This window comes from Peromyscus leucopus, chromosome 23, assembly GCF_004664715.2.
Source record: "Peromyscus leucopus breed LL Stock chromosome 23, UCI_PerLeu_2.1, whole genome shotgun sequence".
Lineage (NCBI taxonomy): Eukaryota > Metazoa > Chordata > Mammalia > Rodentia > Cricetidae > Peromyscus > Peromyscus leucopus.
This window is the reverse complement of record NC_051082.1, coordinates 6,410,090-6,425,508: the sequence shown is the minus strand read 5'-3', so window position 1 is coordinate 6,425,508 and position 15,419 is coordinate 6,410,090. Positions and strand designations below refer to the sequence as shown.

The 15,419-nt window shown below is 40.7% G+C and overlaps 1 protein-coding gene and 1 pseudogene across 1 annotated transcript in view; both read left to right on the top strand.

Annotated features, from left to right (window-relative positions):
* Positions 1 to 969: 969 nt before the first annotated feature.
* LOC114687371 lies at positions 970 to 14,240 on the top strand (annotated as a pseudogene).
* Positions 14,241 to 14,722: 482 nt separating this feature from the next.
* Positions 14,723 to 15,419, top strand: part of LOC114703420 (phospholipase A2-like) — a 7,768-nt gene continuing 7,071 nt past the window's right edge. Inside the window, exons 1-2 of the mRNA XM_037198511.1 lie at positions 14,723 to 14,729; positions 15,161 to 15,215. Of these exons, the coding sequence (XP_037054406.1) occupies positions 14,723 to 14,729; positions 15,161 to 15,215 (62 nt within the window). The remainder of the gene's footprint in view (positions 14,730 to 15,160; positions 15,216 to 15,419) is intronic.

Here is a 15,419-nt window from a genome sequence, read left to right as displayed (position 1 = left end):
CATCTCTCCAGCCCCTGCAATGGTTTATTGTCAGCTTCACAGACTGGGGAGGGAGAGCCTCAGCTGAAGGATTGCCTGCATTATATTGGCCTGTGGGCAAATCTGTTGGGCATTTGCTTTCTTTCTTTCTTTTTTAGTTTTTTTTAGACAGGGTTTCTTTGTGTACCTCTGGCTGTCCTGGAACTCACTCTGTAGACCAGGCTGGCCTCCAACTGAGATATTCGCCTGCCTCTGCCCTCTGAGTGCTGACATTAAAGGCATTAAAGGTGTGCACCACCACCACCATCTGCTATATTCCCAATTTTCAAATGCAGTTTGAAGGCTTGCCTATGATGCAAGCCTGTAGACCTGAGTTTGATTCCTGGAACCCACATAAAGGAAGAAGGAGAGAACTGACTCCACAGAGTTGTCCTCTGACTTCCACATGTACATACAAGTTCTCTCTCTCTGTGTCTCTGTCTCTCACACTCACACAGACACATTACTTAATTATTTAATTAAAGTTCTAATTTGAAACTGGAATCTACCTCAAAGGTTGTCTCAGGTTCTTAAGACAAACTTAACACATTGCTTATACAGTTAACATGGAGGATTGCTGGGGCTAGCTACTTGTCCTGGGGACCACACATCACTATCAGCATCTCTCAGATCCAACCACAGCAGCAATATCTATATCTTCTTATCACATCAAAGCATCTACGGGGGAGGGACTTGTCATTTTTCCAGTCACTGCACTTGAACTGGTTGGGGTGTTGAGCTAACCCTTTCTCTTTGTCTCTGTGACAGCATTGATTCAGGCTCTGTCACCATCTACAGTAGCTCTGCAGGTTGGGACTGTGTGTGAGGGTGCACATATTCTACTTCTGTGCTACACACAGTAGTCACAGGCCCCGTGTGCTGACTGGACACTGTAAGAGCACAGCTACAGGACTATAAAGAGAAGTCACTTGAGACCTCTTCTCACTCAGGATGAAACTGCTTCTGCTGGTTTCTCTGCTCACAGGTAGGACCCTTGTCCCCTCTGGGTGCCCCCCATCTCACTTTTCCTCAATGCAAACCTCGCTGGTCATGCCTCAAGTTCTGGTTTGAGGTTCCTGTTGGGGTCTAATAGCCTGTGGGTTGGAGTTCCATGCTCACCCCATGTTCACAACAGCTAGCACCTTTACCCTCTAAGTCAGACAATCCCTTAGAAAAGTCTGCCATAAGCCCTGGAACGTATTTCCCTGGAACTTAGGTGCCCTTAAATTGGATTTTCTTGTAATTAAATTTTTTTTATCTTACTTTATGTGTTTGAGTGTTTTGCCTGCATGTGTGTCTGTGAACTGTGTGTGAGCAGTGCCTATAGAGGCCAGAAGAGGGGTCTGATCCTCCAGAACTAGGGTCATAGACAGTTGTGAGCTGCCATGTGGGTGCTGGAACCGAGCCTGGGTCCTATGCAAGTACAGCAAGTGCTCCTGACTGCAGAGCCATCTCTCCAGCCCTGATGATTATTTTATTTCCCTGATCTTATTATGTGGCTCAGGATGTCCTCCAACTCAACATTATGTCCAGATTAAAAGCTTTCTGCCTCACCTTCCAAGTGTGAGGATGACATACATGCCATACTTGCTTCTGCAACTTATTTTTTCTAAACATGGCTCTCATCTGTCCTGGAACTCACTCTATAGATTAGGTTGGCTTTGATCTCAGATTCCACCTGCCTCTAGCTCCAGAGTGCTGGGATTAAAGTCCTATGACACTGTCCCCAGGTAACCTTGAACTTCTTATCCACCTGCTTCAGCCTCCAGAGAGCTGGGATTACAAAGTGTGTCTTTCACTGTACCTGGCTCCTCCTTTATTTTAATGGTGATTAAGTATCCCACTGTATTCTGAATCGTGGTCATTTACCTACTCCTCAGCTGATGAACAGTTTGTTGTGTCAAATGCTGACTTTACAATGATGATATGACCATTATCCTTGTCTATGAGCTGTGCATGGCCATACAACAGATTCCTTCTAATTCTTCCAGTATAAAACAGTGAGCATGTGTTGGCTGCCTTTCTGGCTCAAAGTCTCAGCTAGAACTGTGATGAATCCCACTGCTGGCTAAGGCTACGGTTTCACCTAGGCTTGAGTAGGGGTCGGGCAGCTTTCAATCTCAAGAGATGCTTAAATTGTTGAGTTATTGATTTAAGAGGTCAGTTTGTCCCTGGCTGCTGACTGGAGAGTGTTCTAAGCTCCTCAACACAGGGACCACAGGGCAGCTCACAGTGTGGCAGCTGTCTGTCCTGAAAGTGAGAAATGAGCAGGCAAGCAAGGTAAAGGACAATGTCTATAGAACTTAGTCCTGAGGAGTCAGCCCCGCCTGGTACAGTGGAGTACATTTATAATTCTACCACTGGGGAGGCTGAGGCCAGAAGTTTGCCACAGAGTTGGAGGCTAGACTGGGTTACCAGGCAACTCTCTGTCTCAAACAAGTAGACACTTTCCTCTTAGGCCTGGTGACCTGAGTTTGGTCTCCAAGACCTACATAGTGGAGGGAGAAAACCCAACTCCCTAAATCTGTGCTCTGACTTCCTCATGTGTAGATGACATTTATGAGTGCTCCCAAGTGTTTGCTTTCACCTGTGTTGGGACACACACACACACACACACACACACACACACACACACACACACACACCTCTATTCACTGTTCTCCCCATGCACCAGCTGGTAGGAGTCAAGGAGGAAGTTAGCAGGCAGGCATCAGATCCTTGATAAAGCCAAGTGAGACTGATTGAATGTGCTGTGCATTCTTGCGGCAGGAACTACTGCACAGAGCATCAGCTCTCGGGCTGTTTGGAAGTTCAGCAATGCACTCGACTGCACCCTTCCCTTGATTAATCCCTTTCCAGACTACAACTACTATGGCTGCTACTGTGGATTGTTGAGATTCCTCGACCCAGTGGAAGACTTAGACAGGTGAGTGATCCACTTGGTGGGACACTGGAGTGTCTGTATTGGGGTGGGGACCAGACACAAGCAGAGCATCTCATGAGGCATGAATAGGAGACATGCATATTCACCAATCATTGTATATGTTGTGTAGTTTATTATTATTTATTTTTCTTTCTTTGTTTATTTTTCCCATAAAGAGGTTCTCTATGTAGTCCTAGTTGTCCTTGAACTCTCTCTATAGACCATGCCCACCTTGAACTCAGAGATCTTCCAGCTTCTGCCTCCTGAGTTCTGAGGTTGAAGGTGTGCATCACCACCCACAGCATGTATTTTCCCCTCTTGTCATGCAAAGAAATCAGTTCAAGAGGACACTGTATCTAGTGGTCCCCCAAGTAGAATGTGTGAGGTGTTAATAGTGGGTAATGCTGCCCTCAGTCACTAGTCTAGGGCATGGCCAACCATCTCAGCTCCCATCAGAGTGTCAGCCTTGGCTTAGAAAAGTCACCAAAAGTTTAGAATGTGTAATTTCACTGAACTCCTACAACTTTCTTCAAAAATCACTGTTTTTGATACAGGATCCCACTTATATATTCTGGCTGATCTCAAACTCAGAGATCCATCTGCCTCTGCCCCCCAAGTACTAGAATTAATTGTAGACACCATCACACTTCACAGAAGTTGCTTTCAATAAATATATGCTGAATAGAAATCATAGATTTCAAGTCATAGGACAATTTGTTCTGGAACATCATGTTAAATCATCCTCACATGTTTCAGAAAGACTGGAGGGGAGAATTGACCTCCTGTAGGTCCATTCTCCTTTCTTAGTTGTTCCTTCTTCTCTCCAGGTGCTGCTGGATTCATGACAACTGCCTTGCTCAGGTCAATAACCTGGAAAACTGTGCAGTCCTCATAAGGAACCCCTACACCAGCTCCTACTTATACATATGTTCTGGGAGTGAGATCACCTGCAGTGGTAGGTTTACCCTATGGGAAACTCTAAGTTCCTGGGTGTCTTTTCAAGGGGCAGAAGTAACAAGGACAGTGGCCACTTAGCACTCATTTACTTGATCCCATTTGACATTACAACAGCCTTATCAGGTAGATACTAAAATATGGATGAGGTTTGATGCGGTAATCTGATTAATATTTTTTAATAAAAAAAACAGGAGTCACATATTAGCGTAAGAACCAGAAGATCAGTGAACAGGGAACAGCTGCCAGTTGCTTCCTACCTCTTCTGTTCCTCCTTCCAAAATGATGAAATTCTCTCTCAGCCATGCCTTGACACTTCCTGTTTCAATTCTGTCTAGAGTCCTTCAAACTTCTATGGTTAGCTAGTGGCTAGCTCTGCCCTCTGACACCAAGCAAGTTTTATTTGTTAGAACACAATAAAAATATCACAAACATTTCCTTGTTTTTGTCTAAGCAAAAAGGAAGGGTTTTTTTAACTAACATAGTAAAACCATATACAATAAGTACAATAACTATATACAAATATATACAGACAACAATTACATTAACAATGTCTAGTCCATTTTCATTTGCCAAATTGAGAAAAAAATACTCCATTATCTATCTTTTGTTGGCAAGTTCAAAGTGCTGTGCCTAATTTATTTTCTAACTTAACTTGCATTACCAACCCCAAACTATCTTTTATGTCTCTCAACCTTATGCACTTTACATCTATAACTGTCCAGTCTTCCACTCCTTCAGAGACCTGAGAAGGAAATATTACCTGAGTAAACAGGAAGTGCAGAGCAAACAACTAAGTGCTGGAAGTGCAGAGTAAAAAACTAAGAAATGACAGTAACAGTCCCCCGAGGTTCCTCTGTAACCTTGGGACATCCTTCTTCATCCTACGGGTCTAGAACATCTGACAGACTTTTCTGTGAAACAGGACTTTTAAAGGGCTGTCCTACCTTGTCTTTGCAAAGTTTGGCAGTCACTTTCTTTTGTGTCCTGCTTGTTCAATTTGGACAGCATACTGTCAGCTGTTGAGGCAAAGGCAGCTTTGGGCCTAGTGGCTAAGCTTTGCCATGAAGAAAGTAAACAACATATGGAGTTTCTTTGATGTCCATAATCTTCTCTGAAGTAGATTGGTCCTGCCAGGAGCAGACATGTCTCATTGTCACTCAAAAAATTATGTTATTGAAACATCTTAAATGCCATATTTAGTATCTCTGAAGTGTTTGAAGACCACCTGTCTATGTAAAATTTATCTCTGTTTGACTTCAAAACATACAAAACATGACTGCAAGCTTGATTGTAATAGAGGGCTAATTACTAACCTGTATTTCTTTATTATCCTAAATAATTTGTAATAATGGTTTTCAAGGACTAGATATTTATATTACATTGTTAAATGAACTGTATAGGTACAATACCTTGAATAAGAATAGTAAGGTATGTACAATATATTATAACAAAAATAACCTTAAATTTGCATCAATATTAAAAAATCCACATCAATGTCAAATATTTAAGGCTAGTGGTTTCTTTTTTGGTTTAAAAGTAGAGTCAATAATTTACATTTTTATCCTATCATTTATATATCCCCCTTTTTCTTTTCAGAACATGATCTCTGAACCTGATCTCCTTTGTTCAGCTTTTTTCCTGACCATCACCATTAACAATTTGTAACCAAACCCCCTAAATAATGACAGATATCCATAACCCACTGAATGACCAAAAACCACCCATCCCACCTATGGGAATGTGGGTGTCATGTTCTTAAAATTGCTTCTTATTTTGTGGGGGGGTAATGGCATCTTTAGGTGACCCTGTCTGGAAAGACAAAAATAAAACCCTGCCCCCAACCCTACCTTTGGGGAGTTTTCCTTTTGGCAAGTTATATCAGATCAAATGAAAAGCATTTGCTAGTCTTATAAGTTAGTTTAGATTGAATGGTCATGCTGTTTGATGAACTATCACCTCTTTTAAACAAGAAGTCTCTCTTGGCTGGCCGGTGGTGGTGCTCGCCTTTAATCCCAGTACTTGGGAGGCAGAGGCAGGCATATCTCTGTGAGTTTGAGGCCAGCCTGGGCTACAGAGTGAGTTCCAGGACAGGCACCAAAACTACATGGAGAAACCCTGTCTCAGAAATAAAAAAAGAAGTCTCTCTTGTTCAAATGTAATCTTTATCAATTTTGATGCCATCCTTATTTTTGTTCTCCTGAGAAAACAAAAGTAAAACCTCTTCCCCAATATAACTCATATTCTGGTTTCATTTTGGGGTTAGTAACTCTTTAAAGTATATAGGATGGTTTAATTCAGCAGTTTTTTTTCTATTATCCAATGTCTGTCCACAGCTGTCTATTCATTCTCATTAACATTTAGAAAAGTTAAAGTTAATAAAGCATTGTGCGATCTATTTATGCAGGTCTTTATTACTTTCTTTTTATTAAGCATATCTTTTAGAGTTCAATTAGATTCTTCTATAACTGCTTGTCATGTAGGATTTTGTGGTATACCTGTAATACGTTTTATTTTGTAATATGCAAAAAACTGTTTAGTTTTTTCTAGAGACATATGCTGGAGCATTGTCAGTCTTAATTTGTACAGGTATTCCCATGATTGTCATAACTTCTAATAAATGTGTGATTACACAATCAGCCTTTTCAAACTCATAGGATTTTCCTTTTGAAATCCTGAATAAGTATGTATGGTATGGAGTACATCTTTTAATTTCCCAAACTCTCCAAAATGAAATACACCTATTTGCCAAATTTCATTTACCCTTTTGGTTAGTTTGCAGAGAGTAGAGTTTGGTAATAAAAAAAATAGTAGGACATTTCATTCTAATGTCCATGACTTGTTGCCAAGTGGTGGAAAAAATTGTTTCAAGCCCTTGCTCTTGACATTGTGTTTCTTACGAAATTCTGAGGCTTCTAGCACATTTCCTACCAATAGTTGATCAGTTTCATCATTATCTTGTGCTAGGGGACCTGGTGGACCAGTGTGGGATATGATATATATTGTATACAAGGGATGATTTTTAATTCTGGTTATCTTGTAACTGAATAAACAACAAAATCAATTATGAATCATCTGGAATAAATTTAGCAATTTAATATGTAAAACAACTCTTTTTTTATTGTTATTATTTATTCTTTTTTATTGTTAGATTTTTTCTTTTATTTATTTTATTTTACAATACTATTCAGTTCTACATAACTTTTGGCTAAGATCAACTGTAAAAAACAACTCTTTCTTAATATTGAGAGTCAATAACTATATTAAGATGTTCTGGAAATCTATTAATACCTGATTTGTTTGGACCAATCTGGAACATAAGGGCTACAGATATTGGTTTTCCCTGTACAATGTGAGAAAAGATCCAGTTAGCTGTCTTTATAAACTGAATTCTCTTACGTTTGGAATATTTATTGCTAGTCTCTCCCAAAAAATTACTGTAAGCTCTTTGCCAATGTTCATTTTCCGTCCATGAAGAGGAAATTTCCACAATAACAAAAGGTACTACAATTTCTGCTGGGGTCATTCCTGCCAATTGACAAAGCCTCAATTTTCCTTTTAGATTCAACTCAGAAACCTTTTCTACATAGGTCTTTAATGTTTTACTCTGTTTGTGTGTTAAAAATACCCATTATAAGATATTATCTTCTCCCTGTATTTACCTTCCTATTGGAGAATTCAGGGAAGATTGAATAACCAGAGTACAATTAAGCTCTGGATCCAGACAATCCATATGTGCATCCTATAATTTGTTTTCTGCCAAAGATAATTTTCTCTGCCTCAGCTTATTATTTTCTTGGATGCTGGGAGCAATCCCTGGTGGTGGATGGGTCCTGCAGAGGGTGTAAGAAATGAGCCAGGCCATGGTGGTCACGAGAATCTTGCAGCCTGACTGATTAGCAGCCAGAGTGTTTATTTATACAGAATTTAGTTAGCAGGAATACATTCTTGATGTTCCAAAACATAGATCATATTATTTTTGTTTTGCGTCATGTGTTTCACTTCCTTTTGCTCATCTTTTAGTCATCATTAATAAACTATGACAGAACAGAGTTATCATTTCCAATCATTTTCCCTCAAGTTTTGACATCATTAATAAACAGTTATCATTCTCACTCATAAAACCCATAACCCAATTTTTGAGAATCTAGGGGCATATGACAGCCTGTTCTCAGGCTGGTTGTTTTGGTTGCTTCAAGGACACTAGACCAAAACAAAATCTTCAACCACCCTGGGCATTTTGCCATGTCTCAGGTAGTGTATTACTAATTCTTAGTGGTCAGAGTGCTCAGGGAAAATCCTCAGGCTAAAGCTGCTGCTGTTTTTATTCAAATCCTGGCATAATACAATGTTTATATTTTATATCGTTATAGAATTTGGCATTCTGTTGTTCCTTGACATTATAGTGGCTCTAACTTTTAAGAGAGGGAGGTCCTGACTTCTTATACTTTTATCATCTTTCCACTCCATACTTTGCTCATCAGTATGTCTCTATGTAGGGCAGAGATGTATGCCACATAATTGTCTGAGTGTACAGTGGAAGAGGCTTGTAATCTGAGCTGTGGCCAACTCCTCTAGCCCACCAGATCTTGTTGGCCTTTTTAATTTTACTTAGTTTTGAATATATTGTTCCAGTGTAAGTACAGGGACAGATGTTTCAATAATGTCTCATAGCCACATGAAGAGACCTCTGGCTTCTTTATGTGTCACAACCTCCAAGGCAGAAGGAAGTCCTTCAAGTAGACAAGGATATCTCCCTCAAAGTGGTGGGGGGAATAGTATGTTCAGGAATTTCCTGGGTAAGCTTAGAAGCAGCATTCCTAGGAGAAGGCATAAATGATTCATAAGGTATTTCAATCAATCTAATATCACCAAATTGTACAAATATTAAAAGTGCCCCAAGTATGTAACAGGTGGAGATGAAAACCAAAGGTGGCATGGCAGCCATCATGTGGCTCAGCTCTGGTGGATTGTTGTCAAGCAACTGTGTTGCCTTTATGACTTCTACTTCTGCCATTCTTTCAGATGTGGCTGTGCCACTTGGACTATTTAAGTCTTTGTCACCTTGTCAGGTTTGAAATAAATTAGTTAATTCTTGAGTTGTTAATCCAATTATTGCTGTAGCCAGGTAATGTCACCATGCTAAGACTAAGAGTCTGCCATTGATCTCTACTGATTAGTACCTTTTGGGGTTAAATTTTTTTGTAAACCTGTTTTATATCCTAGGTAATTAATAGTGTGCCCTCTTTATATTTTTGGGAGCAATTTGTAATCCCCAACAAGGTAAAGTTTTCTTTACTTCTTCAAACATTTTCTCTAAGGTATCTATTTTGAATCCCTAGTAAGATATCATCCATATAATGGTAAATTCTTGATGGAGGAAACTGATTATGAAATATTTCCAATGACAGTCATCATAAACATTGGTACAGGTTAGGTCAGTTTAGCATCCCTTTTGGGAGAACTTTCCACTGATATCTTTTAATGGGCTGGAAATTATTATAAGTAGGCAATGTGAAGGCAAATTTTTCTCTATCCTGCTCTTGTAAAGGTATAGTGAAGAAACAGTCTTTTAAATCAATCACTATAATAGACCATCCTTGAGGTAAACAGAGAAGGCAAAGGAATTCCAGGCTGTAGAGAGCTTATCAGCTGAATTACTTCATTTTTGGTTCTCAAATCTATTAGCATTCTCCATTTTCCAGATTTCTTCTTAATGACAAATAAAGGAGAATTCCAAGGATTAGTTGATTCTTCAATATGTTGACTATGTAACTACACCTGTACCCATTGTTCTAAGGCCTGTAATACTTATGATGTCAAAGGCCATTGGTTCACCCAGATAGGTCTGTCTGTTAACTATTTTAAAGGTAGGGCTGTTGGTAACTTTGAAAGATCAGCATTTTTTTGTTCCCTGTTTATGAACAACCTAAATGTTCAGTGACTGATCTTCACAACACTTTTTAATATTTGTCCCAGAAACATTTGTTAGTTTATGATTTGTTCCTGAGATTGGAGGAATGTTAATCTGGGCATTCCACTGCTGTAACAAATTACATCCCCATAAATCTTTTGCTATGTTAGCCAATTATGGCTCTAATTTTCCTCTCTGTCCTTCTGGCATATCTTGACTTTATTTTACCTGAGATAAAGTTCCAATCCCCAAAAGCTGAACATTTACCTCCTGAAGAGGCCAATTTGGATGCCAAGATTTTGGTGTCATTATTGTTATATCTGCCCCTGGTGTCTACAAGACCCTCAATTACAATGTCATTTATTCATATTTTTAACTTTGGTCTTGATCATGTAAAGAAGTTTGGCAAAATATTTGCTTTATGGTTTTACCTGGAATTTTTGTTCTATCTTCTAAAGTTGTTATTTAATCCAGAGCAGTATTTTTTTTTACAATAGTCATTATGAATTTAATTTGCTCTGGGAAGAGTTTCCACAAGTTAATGGGGAATGCCTAAACCAAATTTGACATGAGGGCCCACAAGCATTCCCCCCTCCAAGATTTTTCCAATGGCCTTGTTGATTTGCATTTATTGTTCCAGGTTCTGCCTTTGCTTTATCTTCTCCACAAAGCAGAGACTTTTTCTTTGGATTATTCCTAGAAAAATCATTGTTTCTAGGAATTCCCTATCTACAATCCCTTTTTAGGTGAACTTGTTTAGCACAATTAAAGCATCTGGCATTTTGATTATTCTTCAAGCCTCTAGAAATCATCTCTCCTATCAAGCATCAACATGGTTATAAGATTCAACATTGATTGTATCTTTGATCCATTCCTCTGTGGGTGCTGTTCTTGCCATTAAAGGCCTAATTACTCTTTTATATTGTGAATTAGCATTTTCACATGCAATGATTTAATTATTATTTATCTAGCTTATGGATTTGGTATCATTCTATTTTCAGATGAAGTCAATCCTCGTGAAAAATTAGTGAACTTTTCTTTTGGGCCCTGTATACCTTTAGTAGTAAATGACACAGTTTTCTTTCCAAGTTCTTCAACTCTGTCGCAAGCATTCAAAGCTGCTTCATGCCATAGAGCCAAGATATGGTCATCATATATAGACTGTCTTTATACATCAGCATAATCACCCTCTCCAAGCTGCTGGCCTTGGGAAATTTCGACACCCCAATCCCTACTTCATTGTTCCATGGCCTCAACCTCATCTTCCCACTACATCTTTCACTGTAATTGATGACCAGGTTCCAATACTGTTAGAACCATGTCTTTCCATTTTTGTGGGATAATACTGTTACTAGTTGACCATGAATTTAACACCTGACTCACAAAAGGAGAATGCTACCATATGAGACTATCTCTTCCTTAAATCTCCTCAAACCTAACATTTCCACAGGAATCCAGTCAGCTCTTACACAGCCTTGGGGATTCCTGTCATTTGACAGTTCTTCCTGTTTGGTGACTGGATAAATTAAGGTTGAGATTTTTGATAACCTTGGGCTGTTTCTTTCTAATTTCATAATGTGATGGTAATATTGGTTCTCTCTTAAATTCCTCTGTCTTTGTCTGAACATCTCTATGATCTGTTTAAATGAGTTTTTCCTAAGTCTTCTAACTTATTATTCAAAATTGCATTTTTTTTCTTTAGTAAGTAGTTGTAAGGCTTGCATATTACCAGTCAATTTCTGATATTTGGCCTTGATATCAACTAACATGTTTAGGATAAAGCAAGAATTACTAAGCTGATAATGCTTATATTTAACATTATGTAAATCACAGTTATGTTAATTACCCTCATTTTATTGTTCCATTTTATTTGTTTATTTATTTTTTCATTTTTTATTAAGAAATTTTCGACTCAGTCCACATACCACCCACAGATCCTCCCTCCTCCCACTCCCAGCACTCTCTCCCAAGCCACTCCACATCCCCACAACCTCAAATCAAGGTCTCCCATTGGGAAACAGCAGAGCCCAGCACACTGAACCTAGGCAGGTCCAAGCCCCTTCCCACTGCACCAAGGCTGTGCAAGGCATCACACCACAGGCACCAGATTCCCAGAGGCCTGCCCATGCACCAGGGACAGATCCCGATCCCCTGCTGGGTGCTCCCCAAACACTTTGAGCCAAACAACTGTCTTCCATATCCAGAGGGCCAAGTCTAGTCCCATGGGGGCTCCACAGCAAACAGTCCATAGTTCATGGGCTTCCATTTTTAAAACATCCATTGTGGAATCATACAGAGACCTAATTCCCTCCATCATAATAGTGTTTCCTAATTTATATCCTGGGAAAAAACTCTCTTTCTCTTTCTTAACTAATTTCCCCTTTAAAAAGTCCCAGTTGTCTCACCAAATCTGCTGACATTGAAGTGTGAGGCTAAGATTGCTGTGCAGCACATCTGGCAGAGAACACAGGTGGTGCACAGCCTGGCTGAGAAACAGCTGCCCCTGATCAGATGTCAGCATCCTGAGGACAGGGTCCAGGGGAAGTCCACAACCCACAGGAAAAAGTGACCAAAGAGCCAGCAGTCTGAAAGGCAGATACAAGGGAATGCACAAAAGCAGTACATGTGATTGGCAGAAAGTGAAAACAGAGCTGCCTGAAGGCAGAGCTGGCCAGTGGTGAGGGAAGAACTCCAGTGGATTTTGGAGCCCAAGCGCCTGTCGAGTTTGGGGCTTGTGGAGATTCCTGTAGAAAGGCTGCAACAGGAAAATCCCAGATCTTCTCAGAGGGCTTGGGGAAGAAAGGAAAAGTCAGCTGACCACATGGCGACTCCTGGAGGTGCAACTCCCATGAACAGCTCTGACAGATGCCTGTGGCTGTAAAGCCTTGGGCAAGTGGCTGTTTCCTGAATTCAATTGTGAATGTTCAAATTCCCAAATTTTAACACCAGATGATTTGTTAATCTAATTAATCTTTATCAGTCAAAAACAAGGAGTCAAATATTGGTGCAAGAACCTGAAAGATGAGAGAACATGGAGAAGCTGCTAGTTGCCTCCTTCCTCTCCTATTCCTTCATCCCAAAGGCTGAATTCCTTTCTCTCTCCCACCTTACCACTTCCTGACTCCTCTCTGTCTACAGTCCTCCAAATCTATGGTCTGTAGTGGCTATCTCCATCTTCTGACTCAAAGCAAGCTTTATTTGTCAGAACACATTCAGAATACCATACAAGAGGTCCCTGATGGGGAAGATGAGGAAGCCTGAGCCAGATGCCCAAGGTCAACAGCTTAGAAGTGATAACATTTGATTCTGGATCAATCATCTACATTATTCAAATCCCTTTTCAAAACATTTAAAGTTTTTATATGTTTGTGGGTTAGGCATGCCTGTGCAACTTCACACTGGTGGATCTCTGAAGGAATCTGTACTCATGTTCGAGCATGTGAGTCCAAGGATGGAACTCAGGTCCAGACGTGGCAGCAAGTGTCTTTATTCCATGAGCCATCTTGCCTGTCTAAAGCCTCTCCTTTTAGCTGCTGTGTTATACTGATTCCATATTGACTAAGCAATTGAGAGCTGCATCATTGACCATAAGCCAGATACTGGAGTAAACACCTATGCAGGGCAAGATTTATCCTTCCCATTTTACAGATGAGGATTCAGAGGGCTGGGGATATAGCTCAGTTGCTAGAGTGCTTGCCTAGCATGCACAGAGCCCTGGGTTCCACCTCCAGATTCCATGAATTGAGTGTGATGATGCACACCTGTAATCCAGCACTTAGTATGTAGAAGCAGGAGGCTTGTCTTAAATCATATAAATTTAGAAGCGGTAGTTGATATTTGTGGTTTTTCTGGTTTAGGATTAAGTATCTGTGTTTATTTATTTTATGTATAGGAATGAGTTTACATCCTGTGTCCTCTTCAGTCACTCTCCACCATATCTTTAGAGGCTCTCTCTCACTAAACAGGACACTCAACTTTAGCCAGCCTGACTGACCAACAAATTTTGGCATGCATGCTCCCTAATTCCCAATAGAGTTACAGATGCCCCAAGCACATCTTGATTTTTACATGGCTCTGGGTTCCTAGCTCAGGCCCTCATGATTGTATGGCAACCACTTTACCAACTGTGCCATCTCCCCAGCCCACAACAATTGATGTTTTTATTATAAGTGTGTTCCTGCAATTTGGACAACCCAGTGTCCCTTAGTGTGCTCTGTCCCTCAACCCCGAGTCTGCACTGATGTTAGATGCACCACTGTCTTTTGTTGCAAATCATGGGAGCAGGGACATGGACTCCACTCAACTTCTTTCTTGTTTCTCTCCAGAGGAAAACAACCCCTGTCAGGCCTTCATTTGCAACTGTGACCGCCAGGCTGCATCTGCTTCTTCAATACTCCATACAACAAGCAGTACAAACGAGATAACTGTTAGACTTGTCACCTCAGTTACTGCCTACACCATCCCTGCCTGCTTGTTTGTCTTCATATACATGTGCCTCTAATAAAGCACATATAGAAAGAGCTCGACTGTGGTGATTGTAGTCTCTGTCTATGAAACATATCTAGATCCTCAGAGAACATCATTCTGTCCAGCTCTGGAAACTGAAGATTAATGGAGAAGACATTGCCATTAGGGGAGCACCTTGAGGAGTGAGTGATGAGCCTGCCATGCCGTTCATCCCAGCACTCTGACACAGAGAAGAATAGCATAGACAAGCAGATCTCTTGAGTTCAAGCCAACCTGGACTAAAAAGCAAGTTCCAGACAGCAGGACTCTTACACGAACAAATCCTGTCTTGAAAAACAACTACAACAAAAGAACACTTAGCCTGAAATATGTAGGGTGTTAGGGGCAGACAGAAGGGGAAGGGGAGGGGAGATGAGACAGGAATGGGGTCAGGGAAGAAGTGTAGGATGGGAGGTGAGGGAAAAGAGACAGTATGTAGGAGGGAAGAGAAGAGAGAAAGACAGTTCACATGGGCACTAAAGGAACATCTTGTCCTCCAAAATACTCGACTCAAAGCACTTCTCTGTGTGCTCATCATAAAAGTTGGATACAGGAAACAATCTGGACTGAGAGTAAATGTCCTGAAGGCAGGATTACATCCTGGTGACCTTCCAGTCTTCACTGTGCCTAAACACACACCACAGGATAGTGTCCCTATAAAGTGCACGGCAGAATAACTTTGTACAACAAACAAAACAGAAGACTTCCTCTCTCCACCTTTCCATAGCGTGGGACCTGGCAGGTAAAGCAAGGTTAAACTGTGGTTACTTTGGCAAAGCAGATTTAGGAATAAGATGTCTCACTGGATGGCTTAAGGCTACATGGTTCTCTGTCTCTTTTCTTAGTGAACAGCTGCCCAGTCCTCTGCCCTTCCACCTCCACCCAGAGCTTCCTGCACAGGTACAGTGACTTGTAATAGCTGGTAGTGACAGTCCAGAGTCTTGCTTGGAGGGTAGGGGATCTAGAGCATGGAGACAACCAACTCAACTCAACCCTACATGGTTTTTATCCAGGGAAGAGTGAGAAGTGGGGAAGGGAGGTGATGGGGTGCTAAGTTAGAGGGAACATGAGAGATGCTAGACCAGAGGCCAGAGGCATTGCCAG